Source organism: Alosa pseudoharengus, unplaced genomic scaffold (assembly GCF_046254945.1).
Source record: "Alosa pseudoharengus isolate Yale_2024_CS ecotype anadromous, Long Island Sound unplaced genomic scaffold, YU_APseudo_1.1 YU_APseudo_1.1_scf_11, whole genome shotgun sequence".
Lineage (NCBI taxonomy): Eukaryota > Metazoa > Chordata > Actinopteri > Clupeiformes > Clupeidae > Alosa > Alosa pseudoharengus.
In genome coordinates this window covers 10,009,835-10,029,208 of record NW_027468576.1, presented here as the reverse complement: position 1 = coordinate 10,029,208, position 19,374 = coordinate 10,009,835, and the positions used below count along the sequence as shown (strand labels likewise).

The following is a 19,374-nucleotide window of genomic DNA, read 5'->3' as shown; positions in this document are numbered from 1 at the left end:
ATCAAAATTGATGCAGCTACTCTGGTCTTATCAAGAGTAGGCCGAGGAAATATTTTCATGATTTAGAGAAACTTCCAGAATGTGCCTGTGATTATGCGCTGTCATGATATTTGGCTGTAATCCTTTGGCTCTGGTCTTACATTGAGCAATCCTTGGCAATGTCATCAACATTGCACTGAACATTTTGTTAAGGTCTATAATATTTAACAGCATTGGTTATATAACCCATTGAGAAACTCAGGGGTTAACATGGCCATAGATAGTTTCAGCCCCTTTGTTTTTTACTCCACCCACTGTCTCATATTGCCTTTTTTGGCCCCACCTTAGTCCACTGGTTTTGGCTCAGCCCTGTTAACAGTTACTTGCAAAAACAAAACAAAAACTGTTAGCAGTTACTTACAGACTTATAAAAACAAAAACTGGGTCTGAATCCGCCACTGTAAAATCAACATGTCAGCACACAACATCTTTATGTGATCCAGGGGAGGATCCCTTCCTGTTTTGTAAGAGACTAACCACAACAACTTCTCCTAGGACCATCCCTTCTGGCTTCAGCTCAGTGTAAGTGAACATGTGGACACAGAGCATGCATACACAGTGAATACACCAAGAAAAAAAAGAGCAGAGTTCTTTTCAGGTTAAATATGTGGTGCACCACTTTATTTAGATATTTTTGCATGATCACATTTTTCTGTATGAGTGACTGTAACATACTCAGTAATGTCTTGCCATGTTTTGGAAAGCTTAACGATATACTAACACCTTCCCCTTGATACATGTGTGCATACTGAGAAAGCTGTACACACATATAAGTAAAGTATTAATCTCTTTATCTACACATCAACAACACCTGACCTACTTTACCAAGTCCCTCTCATCCTGTTAGATCCACCCCAGACAGCACAGAGTTCAAAGTTCACCCGGATCTGATCACCAGCAGTGTTTTATGCAACAGGTTCACTCCAGTCCCTACAGGAAGGCCTGCAACACACCTGCAGAACAACAGCCGTCAGACTCCACAAGGAAACAGCCTCAAACAGGAAGCCTCAGGAACCAACCTGCTCTCAACACGGACATCAGAACTGACAGGTGACAAGCAGGCACCTTACAAATAGTAAAGTTTTGATTAGAATTTGTTGATTAGAATCTGCTTGAATTTCAATTGATTTCAATTTCAGTTTCAGTTTGACAAAACAGGCCAAGTAAATTCACTAACAAGGACTTATATAACACTTAAGATATGTATTACATCTAGCATGCAAATACTATATGTCAATGTTTTATTTTGAAATGAATGAAATCCCATCATATCTCCACTGGGCAAAATCCCCCCCCCCCCCCCCCCACCCTCAAAAAAAAAAAAAATTCTCCTAGTACCACAGATATCTGGAGACTCAGAATCAGGATCCAGGCTTTTCCCTCCATTCTGCGGCCATGTTGCAACGCATTTTGGGCACTTATCGGGAATCAATTTCACGCAGAACATGCTCAAGGCTTCACCAACCACCAACACCAACCTGGCTCTAGCTGCAAGATCACAACACATGATTGGCACGATGTATTCACAACTGCCATGTTTGTGTTAAAAACTAACCCCATACATTTCTATGGGAGGTGCTATGAGTTCTGTGTCTCCTCATTAGAAAGTATCTGTGTATAGATAAAGAGTCACACCTGGGAGTAAGCAGAGGTGGCTTTCATTCAATTGTAAATCTAAATCTAGAGAATTTATAAAGAAGAGATACAAATGAGTAATGAACAGAAGAAATATACAGTAGGTACATACAGCAATGAGTCAGATTCACTCTTTCATATGTCATGTGATCTTAGCACATGACATTGTTTTATTTGATATCATTTATGGCAATACAGTGACACTTTTGCCCCCCACATTAGCTGCACTCTATCTTTTTCCACTTTGACCAGTAGCTTATAAACATACTTATACAGTCTACAGACCTTCAGTATGGTGCGACGGGTGGCTGTGATTGGCGCTGGAAGCGGGGGCCTTGTGTCCATCAAGTGCTGCCTGGATGAGGGGCAAGAGCCTGTGTGCTTCGAGAGCAGCGATGACATCGGAGGACTGTGGAGGTTTAAGGTAAGGGGGATGCTTGGAGGGTCATTGTAAGATAATTTTCATTGGGAAACTCCCTAACTGGGTGGATGAACTAAGAGTACACAGGGCTCAGTACAGTATAGCAGGAATCAGATCATCTCATACACAAATGTATACAGTAGAACCAGGGGGAAACCTTCATTCTGACCCAGGTTTGTTAATTTTTGGCATACAGTAGCATCTCACATGAGGATCTGTGAGACTGTGTGGAAGCAAAGCTTAGCAGTATTTCCCCCAGTTCTGGACTCTCCATTTCAAATTCCAGGTCAAATGCTAAACATTTTGCATTACAGTTCATAATTGGCTAATGACAATCTCATGGGCTTGCAGGAGAGGCCTCAGCCGGAGCACTCCAGCATCTACCGTTCTCTGGTGTCCAACACCTCTAAGGAGATAATGTGCTTCAGTGACTTTCCCATGCCTGCTGACTACCCCAACTACCTGCACAATGCCCAGCTGCTCCAATACTACCAGCTCTATGCACAACACTTTGATCTCTTGAAATACATTCAGTTCCAGGTGCCAACCGTCCCTCCATCTGTTTTTAAAATAGGTTTAAATTAGCATCTATAATTAATACCTATTTGGTTAACAAAAATCTCCATTCATTTCAATATATTTATTTGACGACTTTTAATGGCAGTACAAAAACAAAGTGTGTGTGTGTGTGTGTGTGTGTGTGTGTGTGTGTAGACCACAGTACGCAGTGTGAGACAGAGGCCTGACTTCTCCTATTCAGGCCAATGGGAGGTTGTTACTGAGAACAGGGACGGTCAGGAGGAGAGCCATGTCTTTGATGGAGTGCTTGTTAGTTCAGGGCACTACACACACCCAGTGACCCCAATGGATAATATCAAAGGTACGGACGATATTTCAAAGCACACTGTACAGTGAGTGTTTTACATCTGAACCTCTTCAAAGGAGCTGTCTGTCTAAAACCAGTAATGCAGGAGCCTCAGGGATGGAGGAACAGTTTAAAATTAAATAAAAATCTGGCAGGATAGAAAGAGGATAAAAAAGGATAAATATTTTGTCCTTTCATCAAAAGTTAACAAGCATGATATGTAAATTGATTAGATACATTGAATGTGCCATTGTGGAATATGCAGTCATCATACAGTTAAATGAAAACATTTAAACTGTTAATGATTATCAACTAATGCTGACCGGTTATCCCATGTTTTCCAGGAGCAAAGACATTCTCAGGAAAATATTATCACAGTTGGGAATACAAGGACCCAGAACCATTCCTTGGGAAAAGAGTTGTGATTGTTGGAATTGGGAATTCTGGATGTGACATTGCTGTGGAAATTAGCAGAACCGCAAAGAAGGCATGATGCCCTGAAACATTCCTCTCCTCACCTCCTCCATCCTGCCCACACCTGTCCTTAAAATGTCACACATTACACATAAAAATGTCACACATTACACATAAACTCATAAATATCTCACATAATACATAAAATCACAAATATCACACATTACACATAGAATCATAAATGTTACACATTACACAAACTCATATGTCACACATTATACATAAAATAATAAATGTCACACGTTACACATAAACTCATAAATGTCACATTATACATAAAATCATAAATGTCACATTACACATAAAATCATAAATGTCACACATTATACATAAACTCATATATGTCTCACATTATACATAAAATCATAAATGTCACATTATACATAAACTCAAATGTCACATTATAACGTTATAACAGTTATCTCAAATGTCACACATTATACATAAACTTATGTCACACATTACACATAAAATCATAAATGTCACACATTATACATAAACTCATAAATAACTCTGGGCATTATTGATGGAAATAAACAGCTGACTTTGTATCCCTGTGGTATTTTTTGATTGATTGATTTATGGATATAGAACACACAATGTAGATCTAAGGAATTACTGGTTGCCTGTAAATCCACACAAAATCTTTACCATCTACTAACTGTTTTCACAGACTTTCCTAAGTACGAGAAAAGGTGGGTGGATTTTGGGACGGATGTCGGATAAAGGCCTCCCACTGGACATGCTGATGATCAACCGCTGGAGCCTCCTGATGCAACGGCTACTGCCAAAGGCGCTGCTAAACTGGGTTACTGAGAGAAGGCTCAACAACAAATATGACCATAGGCTGTACAGTCTGCAGCCAAAGCACAGGTAACATAGAAGACCAGCCCATCTGCAATAGTGCTTACAGTATCGGAACTAATTTAATATGGGGAAAGTTACTGTACACAATTTAGTTAGTACAGTATGAAAAAGGCATCATTTTCTGATCTAAAACTCAAAAGCGGCTGCACAATTAGATCTAATACTAAAGAACGTCAGTTAAGACACAAACATACATCCTGCTGGCTTTTACAAAAACACTCCCTTTACACCACTGCAGGTTCTTTGACAGGCGCCCCATAATAAACGATGATCTACCAGGGCGGATTCTTTACGGAGCCCTGGCCATGAAGTCCAACATGCTTGAGTTCCGAGGGTCATCCGTGGTGTTCGAGGACCAGTCAGTAGAGGAGAACATTGACGCGGTTGTTTTCTGCACTGGATACAGCCCAACGTTTTCCTTTCTGCCCTCGTCTCTAGTTACCGGTCGCCAGGGAGAGATCCGCCTATACAAGCACATGTTTCCCCCTTCGCTAGAGCCCCCTACGCTGGCTCTGTTGGGTCTTATTCAGACGTCCGGGCCAATCATGCCATGCATGGAGCTGCGTTTGTTTGTTTGTTTGTTTGTACAGTACTTTGGTAAACTGTCGGTGATTATCAATATATTGTGCTATAAATATATTGACATTGACATCAGCTTGTTTGAAACAGATTTGCATTGAAAATATGACCTTGCCACAGTGGCGAATCTAGACATTTTTAACAAGGGTGGCACTGATTAATTCAAGGGTGGCATGAGGCAAAACATCTAGATAAACAGAAACAGGCTCAAGATGTGAAATTAGCACAAATACATTAGGGAAACCTGCACCAAACATCATACTCATAAATTGAAGGACAAAAAAACCACAAATACCTTACTTTCACATAAAATTTCTTTGTATTTGAATAAAATGCAAATACAAATAACCAAACATATTTAAGTTAATTATCTAAGTTGTCTGTCACTGGGCTATGCTGTGCTAAAACAAATTACATCATGGGGATATTACAATTTATTCTATTCTATTCTATTAAATGAAACAAATATACTCATCCAAGACATTTCCCCCCACAATAACGTATATGGCCATCTATTTTTGTAGCTGTTAAAATAATTTGACCTGTTTTTTTGTCTATTTGTTTATTTCTTATTATTGATATTTAATATTCTATTGATATATTATTATATTATTACTATTTTGATTAATATTGAGGATCATATTGGCCTATGAGGGTCCAGGGGTGCTGTTAAACATACCATTTTAATGCAGTTTGGGAGGGACAGTAATACCTTAATTCATTGAGTGCCAAAAATGTAATATTACGTTTTTCCTTCCCATGCGTTGAGTGCCAAAAACGTAATTTTACGTTTTTAGCTCTTTTTGTTTTAAATTACGAAACTAAACACTCTAACACACCTTATATGTGATTTTGGGAACTCTGTGATGAATGGAAATGAAATATATGACGATCGAAAACTCATGAAAACGCACAATCTGGACATTTTATCTGGACATTTAATCTTAAAACTCTGCTTTTGATGGTTGCCGCTTTGGGTTGAATCAGTGACACATGCACGTCAGGTCAAAACCAGGCCATTTTCGTGGGTTTATCACTAGGTGGCAGTCTCGCCAGGTCTCGCTAGGTCACTTCCCGGAAACTTTACAGGCAAGACTTCATATTTCATCAAAGACGCTACATCTCCATTTCTAGAAATAAAACAGCGATTTTGATGAAAACTAGCCACTGTTTAGCTTGGGATTTCTTAGGAACAGAGGCATGTAGAAATAAACGGTTTGTACCCACTGAGAGCTTAAAGTCTCACCTTTCGAACAATTCATAGTATGTGTCCATAGCTATAACATAGAATACGCTGTGGCTCTACAAAAATCGTCAACAATGATCAAGATTGCTGGCACTCTGGGCCAAAGCTTCCGAAAACAGCGCGGCATTCAATGAGTTAACAGAGCAAGCAGGGCTCGCCTTCTGTCTAACTCAGCTAGGTGACTTAAACATTGGCTACCTGCATATCACTTTACTACTTGACAGTACCCTGCATCAGGGCCAGCCCTAGGTAGCACTGCAGCCAACCGAGTGTAGCACTGCAGCTGCCTGGCTGCTCTAGCTGTTGGCAGGGATGGGCAAAAATACATCAATGTATTTTAAAATAAAATATCAAATATACCCTAATTTTAAATGTATCAAAATAAACTATAAAATACATAGCCACACCATGTATCAAAATCAACTGTAGTTTTCTATTTTGAAAGTACCAAAAATACTCTTTAAAAGGAGCATGATATCACTTTGCAAACCTTCCATATCTATCTAATCTATTCCTTCATCAGTACATTGACTCTGTTGATTAAGTGGACAGTGTTTGAGTTTTTCAGTTTTTCTCTGCCTACGAGACATGCCATAACCTGCAAACAGTCAACAGATCAACTATGCTGACCTACCTATTACATCTCATAGCCTAAACACTGTATCAGAGATGCACTCAAAAAGTCACAACTGAATTTGTCAAGCGGTACAAAGTGGAGACAAGCCTCTGACATCGTCAATGCATGCCCAGATTGAACAATGTTGAAAGAAATGCTTGATTGATTGAACAATTTCTCAAGAAATTTGAGGCTGGTATGAGGGAGTGTATTGTTTGTGTGAGCAAGTCTGGGCAAATTATGAATTAAATAAAATGTTCAACGTTTTGCTTTAGCCAATACTTGGGGCAATTTGTTGCAGTGCAACCACATTGTTCCATGTGTTCGAATTGGATGACTTAAGTTCTCAAGAAACTTGAGGTTGGTATGAGGGAGTGTATTGTGTGTGTGAGCAACCCACATGTTACTTATCTGCTAAGATCTCAATATTTTGATCACAACAACTCTGGGCAAATTGCAAGTCAGCACCAGTGCTGCATTCATTAATTTTTATAATCACATCAGCAAAAGTAGGTTATTGGTTTTACCAAAAATATTTGCCAGTATTTTTAAACTACAAACCTATAAAGTATTTTGATACAAAATATGATGGCATTTTTATGATGGCAACTAAATAAAATACAAATGACAATATACTATTTTGTATTTTAAATACATGGCTCTAGACCAGCCAGGGACGGATTAAACAGATATGGCCCCCTGCGCACAATATCAAAAAAGGTCCCCCCCTCCCCCTGACCGCAATGCGCGCATGCACGTGCAGCCAGCGCGTCTCTATTTGCTGTCGCTGTGCAGGCTGCACAATTTCACACAATGACAATGTAGTACATTATGTCATATATTATAACTCAGGCCCACACAGAAAGCAGCAGCTGTTTTTATTATTAGGCTGTAATCTCCCTTTGCTGTCCAAACAGTCTACAGCAGGGGTTCCCAACATTTTTCATTAAACGGACCGGACAACAGTTGTCATATTTCTGAAGGACCGGTAGCAGGGACGTTGATAGTATTTTGTGAGAGGTGGTGCTGATCGATCATATTACGGGTTCCCCCCAGGAAAATTTTTTAATTCTGGCTGTTAAATACACCCTTTTAACGCAGTTTGGAAGGGGCATACAAACTTTAACAGAGCAAGCAGGGCCTGTTTTCTGTCTGACTCAGGTGACGTGAACATTGGCTACCTGCATGATAAGGTTTTCACTTTACTGCTGCTTGATACTACCTTGCATGGAGACATATTTCACGTTAACAGTGGAGATGTTAGCAAAACTATAGCGTTTGGTAAGATTGTGCAGTTATCCAGTTCCGTTTCTTTTTTTTTTTTTTTTTAATCAGAGGGCCCCCATTGGCTCAGGGCCCCTGTGCACGTGCACACTTGGCAGAAGCCATGATCTGTCCCTGAGACCAGCAATCTACTTGTCGAGGAGGTTCATCATTTCAGAAACGCTGCAGATCATAGACAGAGAAAGCTCTGGGAATAGAATGCAGGAATGATTTTGTTGTCACACGCTACTATGGAAAATTAACTTTATAAAGAAAAAAAAAGAAAAAAGTATGCCAGATAGCCAGCCTTTAAAGCAAAAGTGGAATGTGCGCAATGTTTCATTTATCCCTCCTGATCGGGACGAATAAAACAGGCATGGGGGACGAAGGAAACATACAGTTTAGCCTAAGCTATGTAAACTGCTGCAAGTGCATCAAGAAAGGTCCCGCCTTAGACCATGTTAATGGCCAATCGTAGGATTTGGGGGTGGCACCTGGGGTGGCCAATCAAATCTCAAGGGTGGCCTGTGCCACTCGGAGCCACCCCTCTGGCTCCGCCCCTGCCTTGCCATGATGGGAACAAGAGAGAAAAGGTGTACTTTATGTGTCTGTGAGTATGCTTTGTGACTTCACATTTCAATTGTCTTCAAGGGTTAAGCCAACTTCCTTCTGAGAAGAAAATGAATGAGGTCATTGATGCTGAGATGCAGAGATACACTGAAAGGTAGATAACAGACATATAAGAATAGAAAGTCAGAAATACATTTTTACATTTTTAAAAAATGTATTCATTTAGCAGACACTTTTATCCAAAGCGACTTATGGACATATGTCCATTGTACTACAAAGGCCATTGTCCTTGGAGCAACTTGGGGTGTCTTGTGCCTTGCTAAAGCCCAAAACTCTTCTGGCTACTGCATGCTAGTCCAGCTCCTTAACCACCGCCCCTGAAATAATACTCATAATAATAATATTTTGATTCTTGTTTACCTCTCTTCTATAGTTATCCCAGCCACGCTACTGTCCAGGTGCAGTACATTCCTTACCTGGATGATCTAGCACAGGAAGTAGGCGCGAGACCCAACTTCCTCTCCCTGCTCTTCCGGGATCCCAGTCTTTCTCTGAAAGTTCTGCTGGGTCCATGCACACCATACCAGTTCCGGCTGTTTGGGCCGGGTCAGTGGAAAGGGGCCCGGCAGGCCATCTGTACCCAGTGGGACCGGGTGACCCAACCCATGAGGACAAGGCCGGTGCCCAGACTAAACCCTTCTTCAATGCCGGGCTGGTGGTTGGCCCTCTCTAGTGGACTCACGGTGGTGCTTGCCGTCCTGGCATTTCAGATCAAACTCCCAGACCTCTTTGATAACCTGTCAGAAGCCTTTGGTGGGGTGCTTGATGATCTGTGGAAGGATGGGATAGCACCCGTAGTTTAGAGCAAAGATTTATTAGAGACAAGACTCTGTTCACACTGTTAATAACATTCATTCAATTCCACACTTTCACTTTTGTGATCTCCTGAATTATTCTTGAAAGAGTAACAATAAAATGCAATCACATTAAATATCAGTTATTGTCTGACACAAAGAATGAAGACCTACGTTTTATGATGTTGCCCAAGTTCACAAACTTCACTCAATGAAAATTGAGAAGTAGTGTAATGTTTGAGTTTGTCTTGTCTAGGTGCTTACTATGGGTCTCACATGTCAATGACAATTACATCTTTGGAGGAATTGATACAATACAATTCATGCTGTGATATGTTTTTTTGTCTTTTTATTCAATACCTTTATAAAGTATCAAGAGATGGCACAGAGCAAAAAATAAGGCTGAACTTCCTCATATTAAAAACTATGTTTTGTTCTCTGTTGTGTAATGATGACACTGATTTCATCATTATCATCAGCCATTGTTTATGTAAGGGATAATGGATGACACGGCATCCCCTGAACCTAGAGGCCGACCATCTAAGCCTAAGGCCTGAACCGAGAAAGGAGATGGGCTCACCCCCGAGTTGCTTTGCCAAATTGACATCCATGAGATTCTTCTCTTCCCCTGGAATCCTAGCCTGACGAGCCAGACCCACATTAAAGTGTAGGATCTGGGAACTCACCGTTCACAGTGCTCAGTCCGAAGGGCAGGATAATCGGTTGTCTTTCAAATTCCCTCTGCACACAATAGGATAGCGCTACAACTCATGAGTCCCATGCGTTTTTCCACCAGCGGAGCTAGTTGGCTAATTCAAACTTTTGGCATCTTAAAAAAGCTTAACTCGTGTCATGCCGTTTGCCAACAGCAACATCCACCTTCTTTGTTTTGCGAAGTTTTATGCTTTGTCCCCTTAGAATTATAGGGTTCTATCTACGTTCTGAGTAGTTCTGAGATATTGAGCTTCAAAGTTTTAGAATTCCATAGAGTTATACCAGAGACTTTCTAATGTGGAGACACAGCACTCAAAAAATACTCCATAGAAATGCATGGGGCTAGTTTGTCACGCCAATATGGCCGTTGTCTACACATATCCCACCCCTTCCTTGGCAAAACGTCGACATGTGAATACATTGAGCCAATCATGTGGTGTGATGTGAATACATTGAGCCAATCATATGGTTTGTTGTGAAGACATCGTGCCAATCATGTGTTGTGATCTCGCCGCTGGAGCAAGATTGGTGTCGTGAAGCCTTGCGCACGCGAAGTTCGACCCAAAGACTGTGCCCGATGAGTGCCCAAAAAACGTTGGTATATGGCCGCCCAGTGGAGGGACTTGCTTAAAAGGACTTTGGTTATACTGCTAAGTGGAACAAACCTCTTCAGATATAATGTCCAAAAATGCATACAACTACAAGAAACACCTCACCTCATCTTCTTAAGGTGTCACAGAATAAGAATATGTCAATAACTCAATTTTGACAAAAATGTCAGATAGAACCTTATAATTCTAAGGGGACGGCTTGTATCACAGACTGAACGAATGTTTCACTAATCTGCCGCACTACTCGGGGACCCCTTCCCACTCCAGTGTGACTGAACACTGCAGTGATCCCCCCTAAGGATGACTTAAAGTGCGAAACTGAATTGCATACTCTGCCACAGATCATCTGTCCTGTTTAAGGTGAAGGAGATGCTTTGCTGACTCACGTTGGTTGTTAGAATGCCCAAAGATAGTTTGGAGCTGGGTCATGAAATCGGCCTGGTGGCAGATTGGCAGTAGCCTGGTGTTACCATCCTACGTACTTCCGGCCAAAATTTGATTTCAGCATCGCACGTGTATGACGAAGAGAATTCGTAGTCACAGGCGGTAAGGGCCAGGCTAGATTGGCAGATCCTTCTCCCAGACCGCCATAGCCCACTCCAAGGCTTTGCCTGACAGCAGGGTTGTTATATGGTATTCCAATATGGTGGAGTCCAAGCTAATATGTTAGCTTGGACTCTTCTGTAGGAAAGTCATGGGGCTGTGGGCTTCTATCAAACCACTGAGGTGACTGGAGATGGCGGTCAGAGCGAGGGACTGGAGCTACAAGGGCTGGTGTCGCCGGTGGGGTTGCTGTAGTAATCCTGGACACCGACTGGGAGAAAGTCTGGAAGGAGGCATTGAGCTTGTCCAAGGATTGCCAAAGCTTGACGATACGTCTTTGTTGTTCACTAAAAGCTACTCCCATTCTGCTTACAATGGTTTTCACATCCGTAGTCTCCGCTGTTCTCTCTTGTGGCTCAGTCCTGCTGTTATAATTCTGGTTGAGCACAATTGCAGGAGACCACAGGAGTAAGGTTTCAAGAGGGTTTATTTCACAGCAAACTTAAACTTCAGCAACACAGGCTTAAATCAGGATATGTCCGCTTTCAACATTTAATTACTTAGACCCAATTATTCTCAATACAACCTCGCTCACCGGCGAAAGCAGCATGTGCCACACTCATATCGGCGGCGGTCTCCACAACACTTTAAGAAGGCCATCAAGAATGAGCCACAGGTGATTCCCATGATCACCTGTCACAGGGTTTCTCAATGTGATTGGCATGAGCTTGGGGCATTTGTCGTTTTCTGGTTGCCTGGGGTTTTATAGGGCAATTTCCAGGGGTTTGATGGTTCTGGTGGCATCTACTGGCTAACTTAGGTGTGACGTGCTTCTCAGATCTCGTCAATAGGAAAGTATGACCAGAGACTTTCTAATGAGGAGACACAGCACTCAAAAAATCCTCCATAGAAATGCATGGGGTTAGTTTGTAGCGCCAATATGGCAGTTGTCTACACATATCCCGCCCCTTCCGCGGCAAAAAAGTCGACATGTGAACACATTGCGCCAATCATGTGGTGTGTTGTGAATACATCATGCCAATCATGCGTTGTAATCTTTTTTTTTTTTTCAAGTATATTTTTTGGGGCTTTATGCCTTTAATGATAGTGACAGGAAGTGAATGGGAGAGAGAGCAGGGGTGGGATCCGGAAAGGACCACGGGGCGGGAATTGAACCCGTTAATGAGTTTGTGATTCAGACGACAGGCAATGTGAAGGATCACTAGTCTTAAACCTTGGGCTTATTTCACCACATTCTGTCCAAGGAGGAAGAGGGGTAAGTTTGTTGTGATACTGTCTGATTTCTAACCATTGTTTTGCCGAATTCACATTTTGCTGAAAGAGTTTTGTACTTGCATAAATATTTTAGCCAGGTAGCACTGTTGTTGCAGAGGTAAAGAATTGTTTGTTTTTAAAGAAAGAAATAGCAATAATTTACTTGTGGCAGCAGAATTCACTTGATTAATGAACCATCCAGTGAATGGTCAACAAGCCACGGTTTTTAATCAGTATGGTCCTAGATGTTTTAGCATTTGTATTATTATGACCGCCGTGCAGCGAAGCAGTGGTCATATAGGTTTAGTTTTTTTTCTTCCTGATTTGTTATTTATTTAATTTTTTTCTTCAGTACTTTTGTGTCAAAGATTCCCGGGACACTGAAAGACCGGGCTGCACGATACACCCACACACACACAAATACATAAAACACACACACATGCAAACAAGCAGGCACACACACACATAAACACACACACCACCCATTGCTCCCCACACACACTCACAAGCGAACATACACACACACACACACATACAGACACATAAAACACACACATATGCAGGCAAGCATACACACGCACACACACACAAACACACCATTGGCAAGCATACACACCACAAACACACCACACTGTGACATTGTGACACTCTGCTGATGAACTCTTTACAGCAATACTCAGAGCCTAAATGTGTTGCTGCTGATCAGTGGGCTCTTCGCACAAAATGCTCTCAATGCGGCCGCTTCGTTTCCAGTGGAGCGTTAACTGTGTTGTAACAGGATCTTCTGTTATATCCTGCTCCTTACATCTTCACTCCGACACTAAATATTAAAAATGTAACTCACATAAATCCTTCTTTATTGTAACATACTGATTACTTTGAGCCCATTGATCAGCAGCAACACTTTTATGCTTTGAGTATTGCTGTAAAGAGTACATCAGCAGAGTGTCACAATTTGTAGATACTAATTACATTAACAATAGAAGCGGGTCCAAACGCACCTGGCTCCACTGGAAACAAACGTTGTACGTGCAAAAAGCCTATTAAAGGACTTAAAAGTGCTTTGTTTGTATGATCGGATTCCTCTCCAACGACGGCTGACCATGGCCAAGCGTGTAGCTGTGATTGGAGCAGGTTGTTCCGGCCTGGCTTGCATCAAGTGTTGCCTGGATGAGGGGCTGGAGGCTGTGTGTTTCAAGAGCAGTGATGACATCGGAGGACTGTGGAGGTTCAAAGTACATGATTCAGTAACGGTTCTGGACCAATTTTACTGCATGGGCCAGTGGTTTGATCAGAGGGACACATTCAACCCAGGACAAAAAAAGACAATCTTTAAGCGTTCAAAACATTTAGTTCAGTTTTTTTGGAACATAAAGATTGCAACACTCCCATGAAAACACCATAATCAGGTCACCGCACTCCCCGTCTACAATCCATAATAACTCATATTTTCACATCCCAGTGATCTCTAACTCAAACTGCATCATATATCCTAATATGTGGCATAGCACTGGAGCCCTCTGAAAAAAGGTGTCCCACCCCCACCACTGCAACAGAAAGGGCCAAACTATGTGGCTCTTCTCCTTCAAACCTGCTTACTGTCGCTAAACACGAGCAGTGGGAACTTTGCCAGCAAAGGGAGTGCAGAATTGTGCCATTGTGTACTCAAAGGCACAACACGCAGTGCCCCCAGAATTCATTATTCCCTCTCAAATTGATGACTCATAGATGTGTGTAGACGATTGGTGAAGATGAATAGTGCTTTGATAGGGTTTTTACTTGTCAAAAGGCTACTCTGAAGATGGACCGATAAGCCATTACATAATTAATAAAAGTTATGATTCCCTACTTCCTCCTTCCTTTTGTACACAGGAGAGGCCAGAGCCAGGCAGAGCAAACATCTATCACTCTGTCATTGTCAACAGCTCCAAAGAGATGATGGCGTACAGCGACTTTCCTCCCCCCGCTGACTTTCCCAATAACATGCACCACTCTCAGGTCTTGCAGTACTTGCGGCTCTATGCCAAACACTTTGACCTACTGAAGCACATTCACTTCCAGGTTAGAGGACCAACCTGTGCCATGCAAGCATCCAGTAAATCGCTAAATCAATATCAATAGATAAGGTTGCTTTGTTTAATGTAAAACCTGTTAATGTCTCTTTCTCACTTGGCCCTTGGTGCGTGTGTGTGTGCGAGTGTCTTTAGACCACAGTGTGCAGTGTGAGGCAGAGGTTTGACTTCTCATATTCAGGTCAGTGGGAGTTGATGACTAAGAAGCAGGACAGTCAGGTGGAGAGACACGTCTTTGATGCTGTGATGGTCTGTACAGGACATTTTACACAGCCACACCTACCTCTCCAGGACTTCAAAGGTATTTCATTCAGCCAGAGGTTGTGAGCTTCATAATAACTTACAGCTCGGGGTAGTTTCCAGAGGTGCCATGGGGGGGGGGGTGCAGATGGAATGCAGGGGAAGACTCTGGCATGGTGATTGGTATTGGAAATTCTGGAGGTGACATTGCTGTGGATGCCAGCAGAGTGGCAAAGCAAGTTAGTGGAATCAGTTAAGTTATTATGACCGCCGCGCAGCGAAGCGGCGGTCATATAGGTTTAGTCAGAATTTTTTTTTTTTTTCTTTTTCGCATGCCCAAATTTCCGTCAATGAGTCCCGGGACACTGAAAGACCGGGGTACACGAAACTTGGTGGGCATGTAACCCCACATGGAACCATCGTTTTTCATTTTGATCTGTAACCCCCCCGCTTGACTGGACCCCCCGAAAGGAGGGTAGGGCAGACACAGTTTTCTGTGAATATTTCGAAAACCGTGGGGTTTAGGAGGACCATTTTTTTTTTGTATGTTGATCTCAAGGGGCCATGTCAACCCATTCCATAACCACTCATTTCATGTATAGCGCCACCTAGTTAAACACAAAAAAGTAAAAATGAGGTGTTTTCATCACAATATCTCTGGCTGACAAGGTTAAAACTGCACGAAATTAAAAGTGTAGGATCATTATGACACCCTCCGAATGCATGCCAAGTTTTGTGTACTTTTGTTCATGGGGGGCCTTACAATAAAATAATTTATGTGTACATTTAGTGACGTACACCAACAAGGATTCCCGGGACACTGAAAGACCGGGGTACACGAAACTTGGTGGGCATGTACCCCTACATGGATAGCATGGAACCGTCATTTTTCGTTTTGATCTGTAGCCCCCCCGCTGGACTGGACCCCCCGAAAGGAGGGTAGGGCAGACACAGTTCTCTGTGAATATCTTGAGAACTGTAGGGCCTAGGATGACCATTTTTTCCCGTATGTTTGCCTCCAGGGGTCATGTTAACCCATTTCATGTGCACACATGTGCACAAACAGATACACACACACACACACATACATTCACAGTAATCATACGTATGACACATACTCACACAGTAGACATATGTACGCTTGCATGCACAGGCACATACGCAGGCACAAACACAAGCACGCACACCCACACACACACACACACACACTCACACACACACACACACACACACACATAACATAAACATAACACAAACAATCAAGAATTTCTCAGAATTATAAACAGGCAAGATGGAGGTGGGATTGTATAAAATTAATTTTACATGTGAAATCTATGAACTCATCATGTTTTGGTACTTGTTGTCTAGCAGATACCAGTGAGAATTGAGTGTGGATAATGCAATTTAGTGAGACAGTTAGAATCATATAGGCCTTTCAGCGTGATTTCTTTTTGTGGAAAAAATGTGCTGGACTGGGCGGCGGTCATATTTTGTACCGCTCTGCGGTACATCTAGTTAGATAAAGAATAAAAGGAGCAAAGCTCTATTCTTTGCGAGTAGTACTTATTGCTGCACTAACATGTCGTAGTCACATTGTACCTTGATTGTACCTTCATTGTTGTAAGTGGCTTTTGAAGCGTCAGTAACTACAAACTGCTCTGCGTGAACCCCTCAGGTGTACCTGAGCACCAGAGCGTGGGTGGTGGGGCGCGTCGGAGAGGGTGGGATGCCCGCTGATGTGGTGAGTGGTGCCCGTCTGGCTGTGCTCTTGCACAGACTAATGCCAACTTGGAATACAAGGGCAGTGGAGAAGCAGCTCAATAAGCACTTTGACCACCACCTTTATGGGCTACAGGCCCCTCATGGGTATGAAGTACAAAAGGCTTATTTTTGTATCATTTTGTTTTTGATTTTGCAGACTTTCATGTTTACAAAACAACACTGCAAATTGTGCTTACCGGCTGTTTTATTATTTATAGACATGTACACATGACTACCTTGACATGACGTTTTTATTCGCCATGTTTTGTCTTGGTCTGTTTCCTTTCAGATTCTTTGCTCAGATCCCAGTGGTGAATGATGATCTGCCTGGATGTATCATCTCTGGCCATGTGATGATAAAGCCAAATGTGACGTTCATTGGCTCTAGTGTGATTTTTGAGGATGGAACAGTGGTTGATGAGGTGAGGCATTATTATTGAAACCACTTTTCATGTCCACAAAATAATTAGAATACCTTGAAACATTGATTTCCTTTTACATTTGTACCAGGTGGATGTGGTGGTGTTTGCTACAGGCTATAACTAGGACTTCCCTTTCTTACCTGAAGACCTGAGGGTTAAAGATGGCTACCGCCTGTCTTTGTACAAACACATCTTTCCCCCGAGCCTGGAGAGACCCTCACTGGCTGTGGTAGGCTTCATCCATGGACTCGGAGCGATTATCCCCCTGGCTGAGATGCAGGCTCGCTGGGCCTCCTGACTCTTCAAAGGTACAGGGAGAGAGTCAAGTACATCAGTAGTTTTCAAAGTGGGGGCCGTGAGGAGGGGGCTGCAGCAGGTTGGAAGAAAAAAATTAAAGCAATAAATAAATAAATAAAATAAATAAAAGTTGTTGTAGTATTGACAATGGGTTTAATAAGACATATTGCAAAAGGGGGGCCTTGGCCAGAATCTAGTGGTATTTTGTGGGGAGGAGTTTGGGAACCCCTGAACGGAGCAGATACAGTTATAGAAATGCACATTATGAATGTCAGGGGGAGCTGTGGGGCAAGAGGCAGCGGCAATACCACATTTTGTTCTAGGTGCCCTCTGGGACCCAGGTTCAAGTCCAACCTGAGGTCATTTCCTGAACCCACTCCCCATCTCTCTTTCCCACTTATTTCCAGTTGTCTCTTCACCGTTTTGATTGTTTTCCCCTCAGGCCTCACCAAGCTGCCCTCAGGAAGCATAATGCTTGAAGACATTCAAGGAACCACCAAGAGAATGCATCAGAGGTAGTGGAACAGTTCATTCTCTTTATTTTTATTTAAATAACACTGTATTATTATGTTACAGTCTGACTGAAAGTGACTTTTTTTACCTGTTGCTTGCATGGCAGGTTTGCCTGTTCTGAACGCTATCCTTTACAAGTAGACTACATCCCCTACCTGGATGATGTTGCACATGAAGTGGGAGCAAAGCCACAGTTCTTTTCACTTTTTCTCCGAGACCCTGGTCTAGGTCTGAGGGTTCTGTTTGGGCCCTGCACTCCATACCAGTACTGCCTGTGTGGGCCGGGCCAGTGGGCGGGGGCCCGCCAAGCCATCTACACGCAGTGGGAGAGGGTGATCCGTCCCTTTGGCACACGGAAACTACCAGAGATCCAGCCTGAGACGAAGCAACGCTCCCCTGTGTATCTCACATTTGCAAGTGTGAGCCTACTGGTTACTGTAATGTACATGAGAAATTGTTTACAGTTACATAAGTAACAGAGCAGTTTCAGGAAGCTCTCTTATAACTGCTACTTTAAATACTGAATTTTCCCCTCTTTGATTTCTTAACAGGGCCAAACATGATTTTAACATGTGAGTGAGATTTTAGCTACATAGATTTTATGGTGCAGATAATAATGACATATTAGTTTGCGGATATGTAAGAATAATGAAACCGTATAACAAAACTAACTTTTATTGTGTGAGGTATGATATTGGAGTGATTATGTGTGATGAGTATGAATAAAAGACGTACTGTAAAAGGTGTAAAAAAAAATTACTGGTTCCTTCTATTCTAGAATTTTACACAATCAGTTTCAGAGTTTCTTTTTTATTATTTCTGATGGTAATTGTGGCATCATAGTGCGGAATTCTCTGTTTGCGAACATTCTAATCTCATATTTGTGACCATACTCCTTAACAGTAGCCTGACGAGCCAGACCCACCTCTAGATGTAGGGTCTGGGAACTTACCATTGGCACTGCTCAATCCGAGGGGCGGGATAGACGGTTGTCTTTCAAATTTCCTCTGCGTGCAATAGGATAGCGCTACAACTCATGAGTCCCATGCATTTTCCCAATTCAAAGACTGCTGTTTGCCAGCAGCAGCATCCATCTTTATTGTTTTCAAGTAGTAGGGAATTCACGCACAGAACCGTCGGCGACTCTATACACAATGTGATTGGCCTGATTGAAGTTTCCTTTTTCCAGCTCGCAAGCCAACGGAGAGATGCTAGACTACCCTGGCTGCAAATTACATTTGCTGCCGCTAGGGTGCGTCTAGGCTATCTCAACAGGTGACTGCAAGTCATATTTTCAGTCCTGAATGTAAGACCATACAGGTCAAAACCGTATGACATTAAATATTTTCAGATTAGATACATGATCATGTCTTGTACATACCTGGTATATATTTTTATTTTACTGAACGAACTTTGTAGGCTACTTTCAGATTATTCGATTATTCCGTTCAGATTGCACTATTATGGAACACAATAATACTGTGCCCCTGAGAGATC

At 42.2% G+C, this 19,374-nt stretch overlaps 2 protein-coding genes across 2 annotated transcripts; both read left to right on the top strand.

Annotated features, from left to right (window-relative positions):
- Window positions 1–413: 413 nt before the first annotated feature.
- LOC143116685 (dimethylaniline monooxygenase [N-oxide-forming] 2-like) lies at window positions 414–9,773 on the top strand. The gene is made up of 11 exons (XM_076277959.1): window positions 414–561; window positions 956–1,089; window positions 1,951–2,098; window positions 2,447–2,635; window positions 2,810–2,975; window positions 3,305–3,447; window positions 4,108–4,307; window positions 4,540–4,865; window positions 5,516–5,537; window positions 8,649–8,729; window positions 9,009–9,773. Exons 3-11 carry the CDS (start codon window positions 1,967–1,969, stop codon window positions 9,436–9,438), a joined length of 1,689 nt encoding a protein of 562 aa, XP_076134074.1. The 5' UTR covers window positions 414–561; window positions 956–1,089; window positions 1,951–1,966; the 3' UTR covers window positions 9,439–9,773.
- A 3,902-nt stretch (window positions 9,774–13,675) lies between these two features.
- LOC143116684 (flavin-containing monooxygenase 5-like) lies at window positions 13,676–18,588 on the top strand. The gene is given in 9 exon segments (XM_076277958.1): window positions 13,676–13,807; window positions 14,445–14,633; window positions 14,780–15,055; window positions 15,058–15,123; window positions 16,560–16,750; window positions 16,935–17,067; window positions 17,156–17,375; window positions 17,807–17,879; window positions 17,984–18,588. Coding segments are annotated over 9 exon segments (1,650 nt in total). The 3' UTR covers window positions 18,354–18,588.
- Window positions 18,589–19,374: the final 786 nt, after the last annotated feature.